This window comes from Stigmatopora argus, chromosome 20 (genome assembly GCF_051989625.1).
Source record: "Stigmatopora argus isolate UIUO_Sarg chromosome 20, RoL_Sarg_1.0, whole genome shotgun sequence".
Lineage (NCBI taxonomy): Eukaryota > Metazoa > Chordata > Actinopteri > Syngnathiformes > Syngnathidae > Stigmatopora > Stigmatopora argus.
This window is the reverse complement of record NC_135406.1, coordinates 13,030,303-13,049,069: the sequence shown is the minus strand read 5'-3', so window position 1 is coordinate 13,049,069 and position 18,767 is coordinate 13,030,303. Positions and strand designations below refer to the sequence as shown.

Genomic DNA, 18,767 nt, shown 5'->3' with positions numbered 1-18,767 from the left:
AAGGCAAGTGTTGCTTCTCTTAAAGATCTCAGTGCAGAGATAGCTCAGATTAGAGAGACACTACAGCAGGCTATGTTTCAGCCTCAGTCCTACCTCCCACCTTCAGTTAGAAGACCAGTTAGGGAGCCCCAGCCACCTTTTGAAAAACAAAATTACTACAGCAAGCCCCCAGCACCCCCCTGGAACACTAGCCGCCCTGCTTATGTCCCAAGAAGGTGTTTTGCTTGTCAGCAGGGAGGGCGAGATGTGAAGTGCACACATTGTTATCGGTGTGGGAGTGGAGGACATTTCCATGCTGGATGTAAAATCCAAGGAGGCAGACCACTAAAAGAAGAGACTATAGCAGAGCTAACTCAGGAAAGGGAAGGTGTGGTTCGTGTGCTTTGTGGCACACCCAGTCCACAGGCCATCGTCAATCCTCCCAGCATGCAACAGCAGCAGGTGGGAACTCAGCAACACCTGATGGTGGAACCTGCCGATTCAAAGGCAAAGATCAGACGACTTAGACAAGAGCTAGAAGAGAGGAATGAACAACTGCTGGACAACAGACACCAGCAGGAAAACATGGAGGAAGAAATAAAGAGGCTCCAGCAGGAGAATTTGAAGCTGCTCGTAGACGCCCGTGCAGCCCGCGCCTATCGCGATGAACTGGATGCGCTGAGAGAACGCGCAATCAAAGCTGACAAGCTGGAGTTATACAAGGCCAAAGTAAAGAAAGGGAGACAAGGGATGGAGGAGGCGTACACCATTGCCACCGTGAGTGTACGAAAAGCTGCAGAACGAGGTAAAAAGCACTATGACACCAAAGTGAGGAGCTCCGTGCTACAACCAGGAGAGCGCATCCTGATAAAAAACCTGACACCAGAAGGAGGAAAAATTGACAAGAATATGGAGAGAAATAAACAGCAGCCAGTATCTCATCTTCAAGAGACAGACCAAGACAGTGGTTACGAAGATGACTTTCACTATGAGCCCCTCCAGGTGCTAAATGAGAGAGATGCCCAAGGGATGGAGTCTAAGCACAGGCCACTGCCAGCGAATCAGAGACTCGAAGTGAAGGGCCCTGCTTCCGGACCAGTACAACGAGAAGATTACTATCAGCTGGAGGACCTGCCTGGTGAGGGAACAAATCTGGCTGTTAAAGATCCTCGTGATGATCATTTATCAGAGACCTCTCCACCAACCGCTGTGAATGAACCTGAGGCGTTGACTTATGAACGGCCAAGAAGGGAGAGACATCCACCACGACGAACGACCTATGATCAGCTTGGTGTCCCCTCCTGTTATAGTACTCAGTCACCACATCAGCTGCTACCTGCTTACCGTGCACCAGGAGTGGTTCCTTGGTTAGTACACCTGCAGCCATATTACATTCAACCACCCTTTATGTATGGACTGCAACAGGCTTGAGCCTACAAGGGTGACATGTATTATGCGAACATGGACTGTTACGGACTGTGATTACAGTTTCCATCCAGTGAACGTGGACCGTACGAGTTGTGGATTATGTTTGAACTGTGGCCCTTGCCGAATGGAGTTTTCATGAGTATCAGCTTACAGAAGAGGATGTGAAATGACAAGTTCGCTAGACTGTTCAGCATTACAACCAACAAGGGGAAGATATTTGGAATATACTGATGTCGGGACGACATTTGTTTTTGTGGGGGAGAGTGTGACATACTAGAGTGTTTGATCTATTAGTGTGACATACTAGTGTTTGATTTATTAATGATTGAATGTTGAGAATGCACAACGAGTTTGGATTGAATGTGTGTATCGGTGTTCGATTGTTGATCCTTGGATCCACATGGCAAGTGTGGGGCATGTTAAAGAAGATCGGTATTCGATTATTGATGTCTTAGCAAATAGCTTGAGGCACGGGAGGTGTGTTGAATCATTACAGTAAAAGTTGGATTGAAGTAACAACAACATCTCACTGTTCTGATTATTTCCCCCTGTGTGTCAAGGTATGCTGTTTGTTGTAAAGGCTGTTTGAGTTTGGGGTTTGTAATATACACTGTTAAGCGTGTGAGAAAAGAGATAATGGTTATTAATGTTTATTTACTTTTGAATTACGGGCGTGAATGTGAGAGTCTCGGGTCACGCACATGGAATAGCATTTAGCACGCTACCTTCGGCCACCATTATCGTTGACAGTGTCTATAACGGTCATAGATAGGATTTTATATTATTGATATTGCATTGTTTACCCTGTTGAATAATAGTAGGACTACTAGAAGTTGTAAAAGGAAAAGATATAACAAGTTATGACCGTGTGTTGAACGAGTGTGTGTGTGCATTGTGTTTTGGGTTCTAAAGTGTTGCTAATATATATATTTATATATATATAGGTGTAATTGTACATTATGTTTTGGGTTCTAACGTGTTGATAATGTATATATATGGGTTTAATTGTATGTTATGGGTTTTTGTGTTAATTGATTACAGTAAAAGTTGGATTGAAGTAACAACAACATCTCACTGTTCTGATTATTTCCCCCTGTGTGTCAAGATCGAATGCAGGGTGTAACATAGTTTAGTGAACACATAGTTTCATTATACATTGTTATAAACATCTATTTAAAAAAATAAAAAGTCAGTGAGAGAGACGGGCTCGGGCTCACGATCACACCTCCATTTTGGATCATTTGGTTTAATTACTAATTTCATTGCACCATTAAGTCCAACCCATTTGCACCCAAAGGATGCACGTATGCCCTGGATCATATTATATCACAATGCTCTCCAATCCCCTGGCTGCCTCATACAGGTGCTGAAACGTGATTGGCTGCATAATACAGCTTCTGCAATGTGATTGGCTGCTCAATGGATTGGAACCACACACTAGTTTTTAGTGCTTTAGCCTGTATTAAACTACTATTGCGGATATAGACGTAGTTCGTTCTGTCAATTCTTCATCAATACACTCTTGCTTCTCTTCAAATCGCACAAATCTTTCGCCTTTTACTAAAGATTTATGTGGAGAGGAACAATAAGATTTTCAATCAAATCTTTGATGCTCTGTGCTAGCAAAGCTTCCTGTTTCTGTCTCAACTAAATATGTAGTATTTAATATTAATCTGGGTTAATGGTTTTTTCACGCAATTTCACTGCTTGCATTTTTGCAGTGTTTACGTCCTCAAGCATCTGACTTTGTTCAATGAAGTAAAAGTAATATGTATGTTGATGTTAATTCCTGAGTGTTTTAATCTATATTATTCTGACGAGGCGGTTTTCAGGTGTCCGTTTCCCTTTTGAACTTTGTATTTAAAAAAAATACCGTCTAGTATTTGGTTTTCAATTTTCGAAGCATAATTTTGTTAGACATTATAAAAATGTGATTTGTAGAGAAGTGCTATTTTGTTCTAGTTGTATTTTGATTCGTGCCTTTGTTCAGACTTTTTTTGTTTAAAATCATTATCTTGACAAACTAAGTGTTGGAATAATGATTCAAACCTTTTAAATCATTATTAGTAATATTTAATTAAAAAAGGAAAAACATCTTTCAACAAACTCTGCTTACAACTTGCAAGGAGATGCAATGTGACGCCGTCTTAGTCCCCAGTGCATTCTGACGAGCGGCATACTCTTCGGTTCATTTAGCGGCACATAACCAAAACATTCAAAGGTAATCTGATTTAAACAATTGCCATTGAAAGAAAAACACCTGCGTAAGAATTTGCAGTATAAGCATAATAATTTCTTTATAAGGTAAACTGCCGGTGTCCCAGACAAAACAATTTATGAGTCCTTCGTAGATCTCCCAGTAAACAGTCCTTGGAGGGTGAGGTGTTATGTCAACAAGCTGGAGCCAGCAGGGTGACCTCGAGTTTGTCCCAGTCTTATACAAAAGTAATTAAAATGCCTTATTACTTATTAAAAATGCTTACAACACATATAGAATATTCCATAATAATTCTAACACTTATTAAAAATGCTTACAACACATATAGAATATTCCATAATAATTCTAACATTCCCTCCTTTTACTATATGTTTGTTATTCATTTTATGACAAATTCAAAATGAGAGGGATATCACCGTTGGCTGTTTTAATTTTACCCGCTTAGGCTCTACTCGTTCGGCAGGTCTGAAAAGCAGAACACAAGATCATTTTCGTCCAATCCATCCTCGTAATTACCATGCTCCTGGAATTCACTGTTAGTGTCAGCACGTTTCTTCAGTAGGAGATATAATTCATGCAATTTGGAATTTGTAGGGGCAATCGCAGTGGTTATAAGTCGGCTCATCAAAGATCTTAAGCAGGGAATAATACAACACCCACATAATGTCAAAATCGTAGCAAAAAGGGCTACCACAAATTAGGCCAAATCATTATTAGTGAGGCCACAAATCTGTCAGCGGACATTATTCTACTCCAGGATGCTTTTTCATCTTGCGGTTTAGGGTCTGCAGGCCATCGTTGGCCCTGGTGTGGGACCCAGTGGGGGGCGTGTTGTTGAGTGCAACATTTCCAAACGTTGCATACGCCCCCTGCTCCTTCAAGAAGCATTTCAACCGCTGCACGATCCTGGAACGCCGTCAGACTAGTGGCTGCCAGTTGTTCCTTTATCGCCACAAATCCCTGTTCAGTATAATTTCCAAGTTTTTGGACATTGTAATGCAGGTAATTTATCCAATCAACATTTTTGTTTGGAGTAATTAAAAGAAAAATATACTCCCAACCTGCTGCGATCTGATTAGCCAACTTATACTCATCATCAATGTATGTCGGATCACCCTCTCTCCATGCGACGCCGTCGCGAGGGGCCCGCCATCATACCGGATTTCTGTGCAGCCAATTGTATCTCCTCTACTGTAGATGGAAAAACAGACACTGGTAATAGCAGTGAGACCAAGGCACAAAGTCCTGCTGTCATTTTGGCAGGAGTCGTATAATTTGTTTTGACCCCACCACCACCATAGGTCAGAACGTGGAATCAGGGGTGCAGTCTGTTTTAGGACGTGGGCACACCACGTCACATTTATCGCTCCCAGTGCCGGACCGTGCCCTGTGAGGACTAAGCAGGTAAAATGATTAAACGCGACATGTGTTGAAAAGTTAGGCTTGTCCTTTGCTGCCGTTGTAACTGGGTAGACATTATTCCATTTCATACATTTTGGGCTTACATCTTTTGTCATTATCTCCTTTACACAATCAGGGGTAATTTGCGCGGGTACTACTCTTAAGAGAGGTCGGCCCCCCATACATGTTATACAGGTTTGATACAGGTTTGATTTATAATAGCTGCATTTTCCATCAACAATAACCAATTATTTCTTACCGCCTCCCGTTTGGGAACTCCCCGTTGCAGAAATGAATTCTCTGGTCATCTCAGATTTTAATTTTACTATGGAGGATCCGGGTGTTTCCATCTCTGACGACCTTCTTACCCATGGACTTAGGAAAAACGTCAGACAAAGATCCACAAGTTAATTTGTCAGTCTGAATTATGATTTGTAATGCCCCCACCGTATGGGTTAATTTTATCGAAGGCCTGATGGGTTTTTTTCGCACGCGTGTGTCACCCAAGCTTGCCAATCTAGACCAGTTTCTGCAACAAGGTTTCCCCAATCTGTTTTAGGACTGTTATGTACCACACATATTCTATAAAATCCATGTGTATCCTTTGAAATGGATATGTAGCTTTTGTAGCTTGACATAAGGGGGAATCGCCCGTGTTTTTGCCATATATCTGCATATAGATTGAATATATAACCTCCCCCTTTTTTGAGGCATGAAATTTACCATGACTCAAAATGGCAGCCCTCCCAGATAAGTCTTTTGTTTTTGTTTAGTCCCCCAGGTTCCCAAAATTTCCCATTGCAGAAATCAAAAAATTTCATTTGGCGAAATTCTTTTCTTTTTGTTTCTGTCCTACTCTGCCACCGCCGTCCTTGAAAGGCTTATCAGCGATTTCAGAAATATTCCACCTTGATATTAGAATATTGATATATCTTGGTGGCTAGCCAATTGAAACACAAAAGACAGACACTCATCCACGCTGGCACTCATAATCAAGAAATTTAGAGTGCTCCCCCAATCATCAAGATTGATGCCTGAAGAAACTAGATAATTAATGTATTAGATTCACATGCCACATATCTAAAAATAGAAATTTGTTCAATAACGGAAAAGTTGTGACACATTGAAACACACACACACCCCCTTTTTGTATTTTAACCGTTTGTAAAAACTTTATCTCCATGTTCTGGATTATGTTACACCCCCTTTCAATGTTATCGAATTTTGCCCATTCTAGTCAACCCATCTACTTAAAGCATTTCTCCAAGGTTGATATTTTATAATTTGGAGCTGTTATTTTTAAAACATAGACATTATTTCACTTGTTTCACACCATGGAAGGCCCTACCAGACTTTGTTGTAGATAGTCCCCTTTATCTAAGCTTGTTATTGCCCATCGTTATCACCGTAACATTCAGTTGTATTAACCCCATAATTGCAATGCAGTAAGTTTTGGCTAAACTCTGAATGTGTATGCCTCTAAAGCAATAGACAGTAATAACGTCCCAATAGTCATCAATATGACCTATAGCAAAGCATACGCCCCCTTCAGGTCAAACAAGGAAAGTCTTTTGTGCACCTAAAGACGCTCCATGTTTCTTCTAGGGAAACTATGCCTATCCTTAACCAATTATCTTATCTACCCCAGCCAGGTTCAATTTACCTAACAATTTGGACGAATGCCATGAAATTTCTCATTTCCGCATTGTTAATTTCATGTCTGATTTCTTTAACAACCAAATAACCCTTAATACCTAAGACATAAATTGCAAATCACCCCATACTATGTTTACTTAAGATAAGAGCCATTTCTTATAGCTCCCTGTTACCACAAGAAAAATCTACAATAATTAAATTAGTGAAATCCACCTTTTACTAGGCATTTCCTAATTACAATTTTCAATGCTTAATAAAGGACCCACAAATTGTAACCAATATGCCATAATATTGTAAAAAATCCATTCATTTTTCTTTAACCAGCCAACCATTCAAAAACAGTAATAATATCGTTTTATCCTCCAAAACTAGCTCTCTTCAATTAAGAGCCCTTTGAACTTCACAAAAAAGAAAATAAAATAATAATAATAGTATTATTCCCAATTCCAAAGCTTTCCCCAAATCAATCTTTGCCAAACAGATTTTCTATCACCTCGAAAGACATTGACCTTCATGCTCGCTGCAGAAGCAGCATCCTTATCTTTTGTTTACAAATTCCAAAGTGCTCTCTTTTCTTTGTGCCCAATGCTTCCCCTCCTGTGCCTCCTGTGAGCAATTATTTTTTAGAGAAGACTAAATTAATAAACTAAATTAATTACTCTCCCGATATCCAACTATATCACCATAGTTTGCCAAGACCCCATAATCACAATATGCTGCAAGCACAACTATATCATAGCAAAACCCATTTCTGCCCTCAAGTTTGCTTCAGCACCCCCAAGGCCAATTATTGTAATATTCAGCCGCATCAAAACAGAGCGCTCCCCCCGCAATCAAAGCATTATTCGGCAAGTTTAGAGTCTGACCAAAACGCAGTTTTGGCAACCCCGCTAAACATTTAATTTGCTGTTTTGTATTTCTGTTAACCAAAATATTCCCGCTAGCAGACGGGAACGAAACCAGGATAAGCCACAATAAGCCATTTCATTCTTTGAAATAACCATTTTAATTGCCATTTTACAACTTTCAGCATCACACAAAAAAAATCCAATTGAATTCAATCCCAAAGAATGTGATATCTGGTTTAAAATTTGCTCAACATCCTCATGTTCAAAATCCTCATTCAAATCATTTTGAGCAGGCCTGCCTTGTTTTTAGAGACATTTTTGTCCAGGCAATCACGCGATATATGTAATATATATAAGTATAATTTGAATGAGCATGCAACACATTTGAATGAGCATGCAACACATTTTTTTAGCTGCTCCTGATAAATGCTGCCCACCGCGTGGTCTTCAGCGAGGCCGCTGTTGGCCTTAAAACAAGCCGTCATCCTGATTTGATATTCTGCAAAAGGCTCACCATCCCTCTGCTTAGCTCTGCTGATCACGGTATAATTAACTTTTGTTTTAAACTTCCCCGTAACCCGATCAATCAGTTCATGCACTCTTAAATTCAAATTACGCCCGTCATGACACAACGGGCCACCATCAGCTTTTGGATTCGAACATCCAAATTTAGTAGGAGCCTGCTCCTTGCCCACATTAGTATCAGCAACTTCGATCATGGGATATTGTTCAATAACACATCACTCATTGGCGGCGCCCCGGCCTGGGGAGATAGTGTTTTCTCCCCATGTCCCCCACGGGCCCTCCCGACCTGGTCATATTTGTCGGAGGGGGCCCTCCTTTTTAACAACAACAACAACACATTTCTTCCCCACCGGGCCAGTCTCCCCGTCCTCTTTTCTGTGGAATAACACAGCCTCTGTGTTTCCAGTCCCACCGTTAACTGATTTAACCCATGTATCATAAACCAATAATAGGTATCATTATATCCCTCCTGCTCCATTTTGTTAAGATTTCCCCCATGTTTAGCACGTATTTTATCCTGCAGTATCAAAATCTTATGCATATTAAGCTGGCCAGCAAATCCATATTTATTTATCCATAAGTTTAGATGTTTAATTCTCAAAGCGCTCTGATTCTCAACAAATTTCCAATCCTTACACGGCAGACGCATCTTTGGATCGTCAATAGCCGCTTTACTGTCTCCACTACCCATTTTTGGAGTGGATTTGTGTGCCCCCGTAGTACCTTTTTTTTTTTGTACACGGCAGATGTTTATAGACCACACCGTGTCTACCTGCTAGTGACTAGTATCCACAGGGTTTTTTAAAATCGCTAATCCCCAGGACGCGAGCCTTACTTCTCAAAATAAGGCCTTCGCGTGTGATGCCCTTCACGCACTCGGAACCCGTCAACAATATGCAGCCATCACACGCGGACTCGGCAGAAATGTCGAAAGATGCTTACCAAGAGGATAGTCGTCAACCGATTAGAAAACAGGCGCTGCTGAGAAATAGTCCGGCCTGGAAAAGGGATTCACGGTCACTCCAGATATTAAACCGCAGCGTCTGGATTCCCTATCGGTTTGTTGACCCCGGCTACTCGAAGGACCAAATGTTGGAATAATGATTCAAACCTTTTAAATCATTATTAGTAATATTTAATTAAAAAAGGAAAAACATCTTTCAACAAACTCTGCTTACAACTTGCAAGGAGATGCAATGTGACGCCGTCTTAGTCCCCAGTGCATTCTGACGAGCGGCACACTCTTCGGTTCATTTAGCGGCACATAACCAAAACATTCAAAGGTAATCTGATTTAAACAATTGCCATTGAAAGAAAAACACCTGCGTAAGAATTTGCAGTATAAGCATAATAATTTCTTTATAAGGTAAACTGCCGGTGTCCCAGACAAAACAATTTATGAGTCCTTCGTAGATCTCCCAGTAAACAGTCCTTGGAGGGTGAGGTGTTATGTCAACAAGCTGGAGCCAGCAGGGTGACCTCGAGTTTGTCCCAGTCTTATACAAAAGTAATTAAAATGCCTTATTACTTATTAAAAATGCTTACAACACATATAGAATATTCCATAATAATTCTAACACTTATTAAAAATGCTTACAACACATATAGAATATTCCATAATAATTCTAACACTAAGAAAAAAAAATTATCACACGATTTAAAATTATGACTAACCCCAATTAGCAGATTCATGCAATTTTTTAATGACTCCATTAATGTTCTGCACAACACTAGATGTTAGTAGCAAAGTGCATATCCGACTAAACAAAACAACAGGAACTGTGTGGGGGATGGGCTCCATCGTCAAGTAGGATACTCCAAACGAGCATAATTTGTTCCGGGACTGAGCTCGCATGTCGATATTTTCGTAACTCGAACGAACGTTTCCCATTGAAATGAACTAAAAACAAATTAATTTATTCCAAGCCTCTAAAAAAAACACCAAAAACAGGATATTGGATTGGAGAAACATTTTTATTTGTTCTAATTCACCATCTATTAACAAAGTAACAAATAACTAGTGGTTTAATAGTACTAAAATGTGTTTAATAGTAGTAAAATTAGACAGAGATACTTTTTGCACGGCAACACGCTCGTAACATAACAAACTAATTTAAATAAACTTGGATTACGATGCAGACACACTCAAAAATAAGTTTAATCGAACCTAACACTAAACTTAATTCTAATTTTTTTGACATTTGATACCTTTCTTGTCCCGTGTTGGCTCTATTTGCCAGTCAATATTGACAGTTGTTTGATTTTGTCTTCCCTTCAAAATATTCCCAAAATGATGCACACAAATGTCCTCACAATAGGATAACACAGGACCATTTGCCAACGAGAAGTACTATATTCCTCTCGTATTATCGAACAAGCTCCTCCGCCATTCGCATTGGCTAACGGGAAAAAAAACACTGAAAAAATGCAACGCTTCGCCCAGTGCTCGTGGAGACATTACACGAGGGCCTTGCGACGGGAAAGACAGTACGCATGAAGTTCTTATGAGCAGCCTCTCGGGTCCGCTGTATGCTCGTATATCAACATTTGTCTCATATCTCAAGATATATATTTGCTTGAAAATTTACTCGTATCTCAAATTGCTCGTATGTCGGGGCACTCGTATGTCGAGGTATTACTGTACTGTAATAAATAGCTAGACTGGCTTCCTCCATATACAAACTTTACTTACTTCTCAGAAGCCAACATAAGGTCGACTTGATTCCAAAACAATAGAAAGACTGTGTAACCTAAAAAAAAAAGGAAAAAAATACAAAAGGAAAACCAAGCTGGATTCTTCACAGGAGTTTAAAAACCACCTCTCCAGCCTGGCACACAAAAAAGGGCACTCGTTCCCTGCAATAGTTACATTCACATTCAGAAACAAATAAATAAATGTATATTTTTAAATAGAATTGAACCACCATCTTCCCCTGTTGGCAACGATTAATATATTAAGCCTGTACCCTTTACAGCAATTAAGCCATATAAAATGCATGCTAATCAAGAACTCCAAATTAATTCAATAATGTGAAAAATACCCCAATCTAGTAGTCTTTTGCAAACATTTAACATTACATTCCCTTTGTAGTTTGTCTATCATCTCCTATAAAACTTTCTTACTCAATGTTTTTCCAATAGTTACACATAAAATAAAAATCTACCAATAATCCCCTTCAACATCAAAAAGATAAAAACAATTTACCGTTAATTACAGACATGAAGTTACCGTATTTTCACACCTGTAGAAAGAAAACAATCTTTTATATAATAATTTGTCAAATTGTTCCAATTAATGTATTCATTAAATCTGAGCAAATAACGCTTCACTTTTTTGTTACCTATAAAATTTGGAGGGTTGATTTTGTCAAAAAAAGACCCAAAAAGTATTTTTCACCAAAAAGAGAGCTTTATTGAAACTACCAAAAAGATGACACGTTAAATTACAGATTAAAAAGTGTAAACAAGAATTTCAGAATGCAAAATACAATTATACTTCGATTACAATGATCTTTCATACAGAATTTGAAAAAGCAAGCAAAGCCGTGATTGGCCACTGCTTATTACAACACATTTGCGTCTTTTAAGTCTATCCTTACGACAAAATCTCTGGCAAGAAGCTGAGGAGGAAAAAGGTTTCTGACGTGTGGGTAATTGTGTTTTTAAGATATTCCTGCCACAAATCGAGCAAAAAAAGGGCTTTTCTCCTCTGCGGGTTGTTAAGTCTTCTTTTCAGGTTTTTCAATTGTGTAGCTTTTTAATTGGGCGGTTGTAGCGAATCTGTGGCCACCGACTGAGCAGGAAAACATTGTTCTCCAGTGTGGGTTAATAAGTGTTTTTTTAAATATTGCTTTCGAGAATAGGCTTCACCACAAACCGAGCAGGAAAATGTTTTTTTGCCAGTGTGGGTTCTTATGTGGATTTTTAAGGATTCATTTTGAGAAAAGGCTTTACCGCAAACTGAACACGAAAATGGTTTTTCACCAGTGTGGGTTCTTATGTGGATTTTTAAATTTTTCTTCTCTGTAAATGTTTTACCACAAACTGAACATGAAAATGGTTTTTCACCAGTGTGGGTTCTTGTGTGTATTGTTACACTTCCCTTCCGTTTAAATGTTTTACCACAAACTGAACACGAAAATGTTTTTTCACCCGTGTGGGTTCTTGCATGACTAATTAAGTCTCCTTTCCGTGTGAATCTTTGACCACAAACTGAACACGAAAATGGCTTTTCACCCGTGTGGGTTCTTGTGTGTATTGTTACACTTCCCTTCCGTTTAAATGTTTTACCACAAACTGAACACGAAAATGGTTTTTCACCCGTGTGGGTTCTTGCATGACTAATTAAGTCTCCCTTCCGTGTGAATCTTTGACCACAAACTGAACACGAAAATGGTTTTTCACCAGTGTGGGTTCTTATGTGGATTTTTAAGGATTCATTTTGAGAAAAGGCTTTACCGCAAACTGAACACGAAAATGTTTTTTTACCAGTGTGGGTTCTTGCATGACTAATTAAGATTCCCTTCCGTGTGAATCTTTGACCACAAACTGAACACGAAAATGGCTTTTCACCCGTGTGGGTTCTTGTGTGTATTGTTACACTTCCCTTCCGTTTAAATGTTTTACCACAAACTGAACACGAAAATGGTTTTTCACCAGTGTGGGTTCTTGCATGACTAATTAAGTGTCCCTTCCGTGTGAATCATTGACCACAAACCGAACACGAAAATGGTTTTTCACCAGTGTGGGTTCTTGCATGACTAATTAAGTGTCCCTTCCGTGTGAATCTTTGACCACAAACCGAACACGAAAATGGTTTTTCACCAGTGTGGGTTCTTGTGTGCGTTTTTAAGTGTTGCTTTTGAGAAAAGGTTTTACCGCAAACTGAACACGAAAATTGTTTTTCACCAGTGTGGGTTCTTGCATGACTAATTAAGTGTCCCTTCCGTGTGAATCTTTTACCGCAAACTGAACACGAAAATGGTTTTTCGCCTGTGTGTGTTCTTGCATGACTAATTAAGTGTCCCTTCTGTGTAAATGTTTTACCACAAACTGTACATGATAAGGGTATCTCCCCAGTGTGGCTCCTCATATGTGTTTTCAAAGAAGACTTTTTCCCAAAAGTTTTCCCACACTGAAAGCATTTGCAAAGTTTGTCACCACTGGGATTTTTCTTAACATCTTCAACATCATCATCGTCAAAAAGCAAGTCGTTGCCATCTGATAAAGGAGCAATTAAATTTTCTGCTCGCCATCCTTCTGTTGAGCTGCCGCTCAGAAGCTCCGCCCCTATGTTGGCCGCGCCCAGATCATCTTCACTCTTGAAAGGCTCACCAGTTGACCATTTGACACATTCCTCGTTTTTGATTGGAGGTTGCTCTTCTCTTTTGCACTGTTGAGGGAACTCTGGCTCCTCCTCTTTAATTAGGGGCCATGTTCCTGTGTTTGCAGGTTCCGCCCCACCACTGGCCACGCCCAGAACATCTTCCCTCTTCACGAACTCACCAAGTGACCAGGAGAAATGATCTTCCTCCCTTTTGATTGGACGTTGCTCGTCTCCCATTTGTTGTTGAGGGAACTCTGGCTCCTCCTCTTTGATAACGTATCGTAACTAAGTGAATGGATAAAGACGAAAAACCGTTCCACGTTGGCTAGTCTTTCTTATACATGCATTGCATGATGGGTAAGGCAACGCCGAGCCCCTTCGCGTCTTAGATCCCGCCCCAATTTTAACCCCGTGTCCGCCTAATCAACTTTATTTCGCTGGAGGGGGTCTACAGTGAGACGTTTTTGTCATGGAATCGGGGGACGAATGATCTTAAGAGACATGTACTGCCTTTCTTAGCACTAGTTCTTATTAAAAAGCATAATTAAAAAATCGTAGAGTCATGCTGGGCCAATGAATATGCTGATTTTGTTTCACATAAGCATCTTGACCATTAGAACGAAATCAGGATGAAATGCAATGAAATATTTTGGTTTTGCCTTTGTTTAAAATGTTAAGTTTAAAATAGTGGGAGTAATACTACAAGAATGGTAATCCCGTGCCGATTCATGCTTTTGTCCACATTCTCTTGATGGACACTCGTTAAATTGTGTCTGCCATTTTGGTGACTAGTGTATCTGTGTTTTTTTTTAAATCAGGGTTTTTGTTTCCTTTTTCAAATGACTTTTTCACCTATTTTATCGGACGCTTTTCAATTGCATTTACCTGCAGCTCCGACGTAGCCTCTGGAGCACGGTGAGTTTGATACGACGAGGTTGCTGAATCTCTGGGATTTAACCATATTGAATTATTTAAAAGTTTGGTCAGTTGCTTGAATGTTATTTCTTGACAACAAATCAGGGCAGAGCACAAACGCAGTCCCCCACTATCAGAAACTATCCAGTCGAGATTCCCATATTTGGAGAATTCACAGAGGTCAGCACAACCAAAAGTGCAATGGCTGGGCCTCACCCTGGGTTAACCACCTTCTTGATCATGGTATCTCCCCGGCCAGGTAAGTATGAGTTGTCCCCGGCTGCAGCACCCTCTTCTTTCACGTGCTCGCCATCTTCAGTCACGTGCCCGTTTACTACACCGTAATAAAACACACCCGCGCATGCACGCGCACAAAAAAAGTGAACAAAGGCACAAATTAAAATACAAGTCGAACAAAATAGCCCTTCTCTACAAATAACATTTTTATAATCTCTAACAAAATGATGCTTCGAAGAATTAAATACCAAATAGTAAGTATTTTTTTAAAAAAATCCAAAGTTAAAAAAGGGAAACGAACATCTGAAGCTTTCTACATAAAAACCGCCTCTTCACAGTAATATAAGTTAAAACATTCATGAATTAAGCAGTGGGTTTGTCAGCAATGAGTGTTAGTTGATTAATCAATTGACATAATACATTTTACTTTATCACTACTTCAATTAACAAAGTCAAATGTTTGAGGATGTAAACAGTATGTATAAATCCAAGCATTGAAATTGTGAAATACCATTGCGCCATATCAATAGCAATTCCATATTTAATTTTGACAGAGAGGGACAGCTCTGGTAGCACAGAACATCAAATATTTGATTGAACAAGGTGAGATGCTTAAGGACATAAATAGTCTATAAGAATTCAAGGGGGAATATTGCCTGAATTAACTTTAAGTTTCAGATAAGTAGAAAGTTCATATTTACCATCGACAGAGAGGGGAAGCTCTGTTAGTGCAGAGCATCCAAAATTTGATTAAAACTCTTATTGTTCCTCTCCACGAAAGTCTTTAGTGAAAGGCAAAAGATTAATGAGATTAGAAGAGAAACAGTATGTGGAAAAGCTTCAAATTGATTGTTGAATATGCTACAGAAAATTGCGTTGGTTTCGCTGAATGTAGTCAATGTGGCCCTTTGCTTTCATATTACACCAAAAAGAGTGGCACCTCGATGCTGAGCAGGCATTTAAACTAGCTGTACTGGCAAAAATGATAATTGTCAAACCTATATATTATTATATAAGATGTGAATGTTTATACAGTCATGTTTTACTTGGATATTGTTACAAAAGAAAGGCTTTAATTTGTTAATTTAAATCTCCCCTCATCCGCATGATTAATCTATTAAATTTCAGGTTTGCTTCTGTCATTTCAATCATTAAGTTAGGAATTCCAAGAGTAAGTAGTAAATGTATTTTGATAAAGAGCGAGTGGTGCACCTTTCTTGGAGATACTGCAATAACAGATTGATGCATAGAGTGGAAGGAGCAAGGTCCTATTCCATCCCCTAATTCTAAAATACAATTTAGTATATGGTCAATAGTAACATACATTTACATATACATCAAACTACAACGATACCATACCTGTCAACCTGGGCCAATTCCTCCCCGTATTGATGATTGGAATTCCCCGTATTAAGCAATAGAAAACCGTACAAATGCAACGCGGCACATATTTACTCACATAGGGTGCACGTAAAAGTGTTATGGTCGCGCCGCGTTGTCGTGACGCGACCGTGAATGTATTCGGACCCAGGCGCTATGACTCATAGCTGCTTAAATAACGAAACAGGAAATGATTTAATCATTTCCTGTTTCGTGTGAAAGGGGAATGCGTGTGCGCATATCATGCTTAAAGCATGACAATATTAGCAGTTGACGATGACGTTTTCGTCTGCTACCAGTGACCGAGACGATCCGGATTAGAGCCGAAATGCGTAAAACGACATCCGTTTTACAAAAAACGTAGTTAAAAAAAATCCCGTACAAAAGTTGTTATACGGCGTACACAATTTGAAATGATCAAAAAACGTATAAAATACGGGAAAAACGTATAAGTTGACAGGTATGCGATACACGTTTAGTGTGATAAGAGGGAAACTCATCTCATCTCATTTTCTGAACCGCTTTATTCTCATTAGGGTTGCGGGGGGTGCTGGAGCCAATCCCAGCTGTCTCCGGGGCCAGAGGCGGGGGACACCCTGAATCGGGGGCCAGCCAATCGCAGGGCACAAGGAGACGGACAACCATGCACACTCAAACCCACGCTGGATTTTAAGTTAAAAAATTTAACCCACGACCCCAGAGCTTTGAGGCCGCGACGCTAATCACTCGCCCCACTGGGCCGCATACCTGAAAATGTCTGCATTTACTTTAACATTCCTACACTTTTAAAATACAAAAATTCTCTGTTCTTTAATAACATTGTTACGCCGTTGATATGTAAAAAGGAGTCTCGTAAAAAAAATCATTATGATTAAAGCGAAGCTAGAGGTAGCGTCAGTGACACAGTGGTGTGCAAACGTGACACTCCTATTAGTGTGTTCGGGACTCAGCTCTCTCACCAGTGGTTTCACATTGTATCTTACAGGTTAGTGAAGAGCCATAAGCACTCCAACAAAAGAACCATAAATAGCCCATGTATTATTGGCAGTGGTGGGTTTTGAACCCATGCCTCCTGAGAGACTGAAACTTATATCCAGCGGCGTGGACCGCGTGTCCACACTACCTTGAATGAGGCTGAATGAGGGATTGTGTAGTTCTAAATTGTGAAATAACCTTATAAACCCTTATATTTAAATATTAAAATGTGTTATTTGTTACTTGCAATAAGATCAAACACAATGTAACATTTAAAGCAAATGTCCTTAAAATTGTCTAACTTTTTCTGAAAATGTAGCTTTTCGATTTAGTGTCACGGCTAGCTAGACAAGAACTGGACTTCGAGCTGCTCTCTTCACGCTGTGGCATTAAGAGACCAAATTTAACATTATCGCCCCCTCTGTCTAAAATCTGAATTGAGAACTTGGTATTTTGAGGTATTGAGACAGTAGAGGGCGATAATGCTACAGTACGTTGGCTGCCGACAACCGTAAAACCCCCAGCGGAAGAAAAAGAAGAAGAAGAAGGGATTCGGGCGTTCATTTCTGCATGGCTAGGGTTTTAACTTTTTGTTTGTGTGCCTCTTGTTTCTCCTCAATTTAATTTAACTTAAATGAAACGAAACCTCGACAACATGCTCAACATTAAATAGTTTGTGGACTCGAACGTCAGTCCGTTTGTCTTCAATCCGTTTTGGGACTCGTACTTTAGCCTAGCCTAGCTGGCAGCTAACAAAGGAACACGTCGTCTGCATCAGTACGTCGTCAAGCGAACACAAAAAAGTGTGAAAAATGTCTGGGAGAACGACGCCGGTTGCGGCAAAGTTTCAGAAGGAACTTTATGGCGTGAAAGAGGATCTCTCATGTAATCAACATTTTTTTGTTTGCAAAATGATGCAAGCCAAAGTTGTTCTTCACAAACTCGAAGGTACGTTCACTTTTGATGATCATAAGTGCATGATAGACTGATATATACTTTACGTTACACAATTAATATTTCATAATGAAATATTTAACGGGGTGGCATTGTTGTTTCTGATCGTGACTTTATTGAATGAATCGAAGCATGACAGCGCATAGCATTATGGCTAGAACTGAGAACGTGCTACAATGATGAACCATTAGATGTCGCTAACTGATCACTATACAGTGGTACCTCGACATACGATCATAATCCGTTCCGAGACTGAGATCGTATGACGAGGTTCTCGTAACTCGAGCGGACGTTTCCCATTGAAATGAATGGAACAAATTATAATTCGTTCCAGCCCTCTGAAAAAAACACCAAAACACGATATTGGTTTGGAAAAAATGTTTTATTTCTTCTAATTCCCCATCTATTAACAAAGTAACACATAACTAGTGGTTTAAAAAAATGAAATGTGTTTAATCTTACTAAAATTGGGCGGATTTCGCCGAGGGGAGAGGGGCACAAAAGGGGCGGGGGGCTTCGTTTTTTTTTTCCACGCAACGCACTCGTAAACGGAACAAACACTCCACCCTCACGTTCGCTGTCGATGGGCTGTTTGCTGTTGTACTATTCCCTTCAAAATATTCCGAAAATGATGCACACAAATGTCCTCACAATCGGATAACGCCAACCACTTGCCAACGAGCAGCAGTCTTTTATCAGCGATCGCTCCGCTGCTCATGGGAGCTTCGGGGGCGCTGGCTAGCAGCTCCCTTTTAGCTTGTAGCATCTGTGTTCGCATCCCCTCGAACGGCGCCTATGATAGAGTTGCTACCGGGATGCTATTGCGGGGAGTTGCGAGCCAGCGAACGAGAAGTAATATAATACTCCTCGTATTAGATAAAAATAACAGGAAATGCAGCAGCTGAGCTTACCCACGTATTGATTG

General features: G+C 40.0%; 1 protein-coding gene and 3 non-coding genes across 4 annotated transcripts; 1 reads left to right on the top strand and 3 right to left on the bottom strand.

Moving 5' to 3' along the window:
- The first annotated feature begins 2,925 nt into the window (after positions 1-2,925).
- Positions 2,926-3,037, top strand: LOC144066438 (U5 spliceosomal RNA). The gene has a single exon (XR_013297603.1). It is a non-coding gene; the product is annotated as a U5 spliceosomal RNA (small nuclear RNA).
- Positions 3,038-11,442: 8,405 nt separating this feature from the next.
- LOC144066128 (uncharacterized) lies at positions 11,443-14,342 on the bottom strand. The gene is made up of 2 exons (XM_077589475.1): positions 14,267-14,342; positions 11,443-12,687 (listed from the first exon to the last, which is right to left on the bottom strand). Exons 1-2 carry the CDS (start codon positions 14,340-14,342, stop codon positions 11,813-11,815), a joined length of 951 nt encoding a protein of 316 aa, XP_077445601.1. The 3' UTR covers positions 11,443-11,812.
- Positions 14,343-14,398: 56 nt separating this feature from the next.
- LOC144066351 (U1 spliceosomal RNA) lies at positions 14,399-14,563 on the bottom strand. The gene has a single exon (XR_013297526.1). It is a non-coding gene; the product is annotated as a U1 spliceosomal RNA (small nuclear RNA).
- A 688-nt stretch (positions 14,564-15,251) lies between these two features.
- Positions 15,252-15,362, bottom strand: LOC144066460 (U5 spliceosomal RNA). The gene has a single exon (XR_013297625.1). It is a non-coding gene; the product is annotated as a U5 spliceosomal RNA (small nuclear RNA).
- Positions 15,363-18,767: the final 3,405 nt, after the last annotated feature.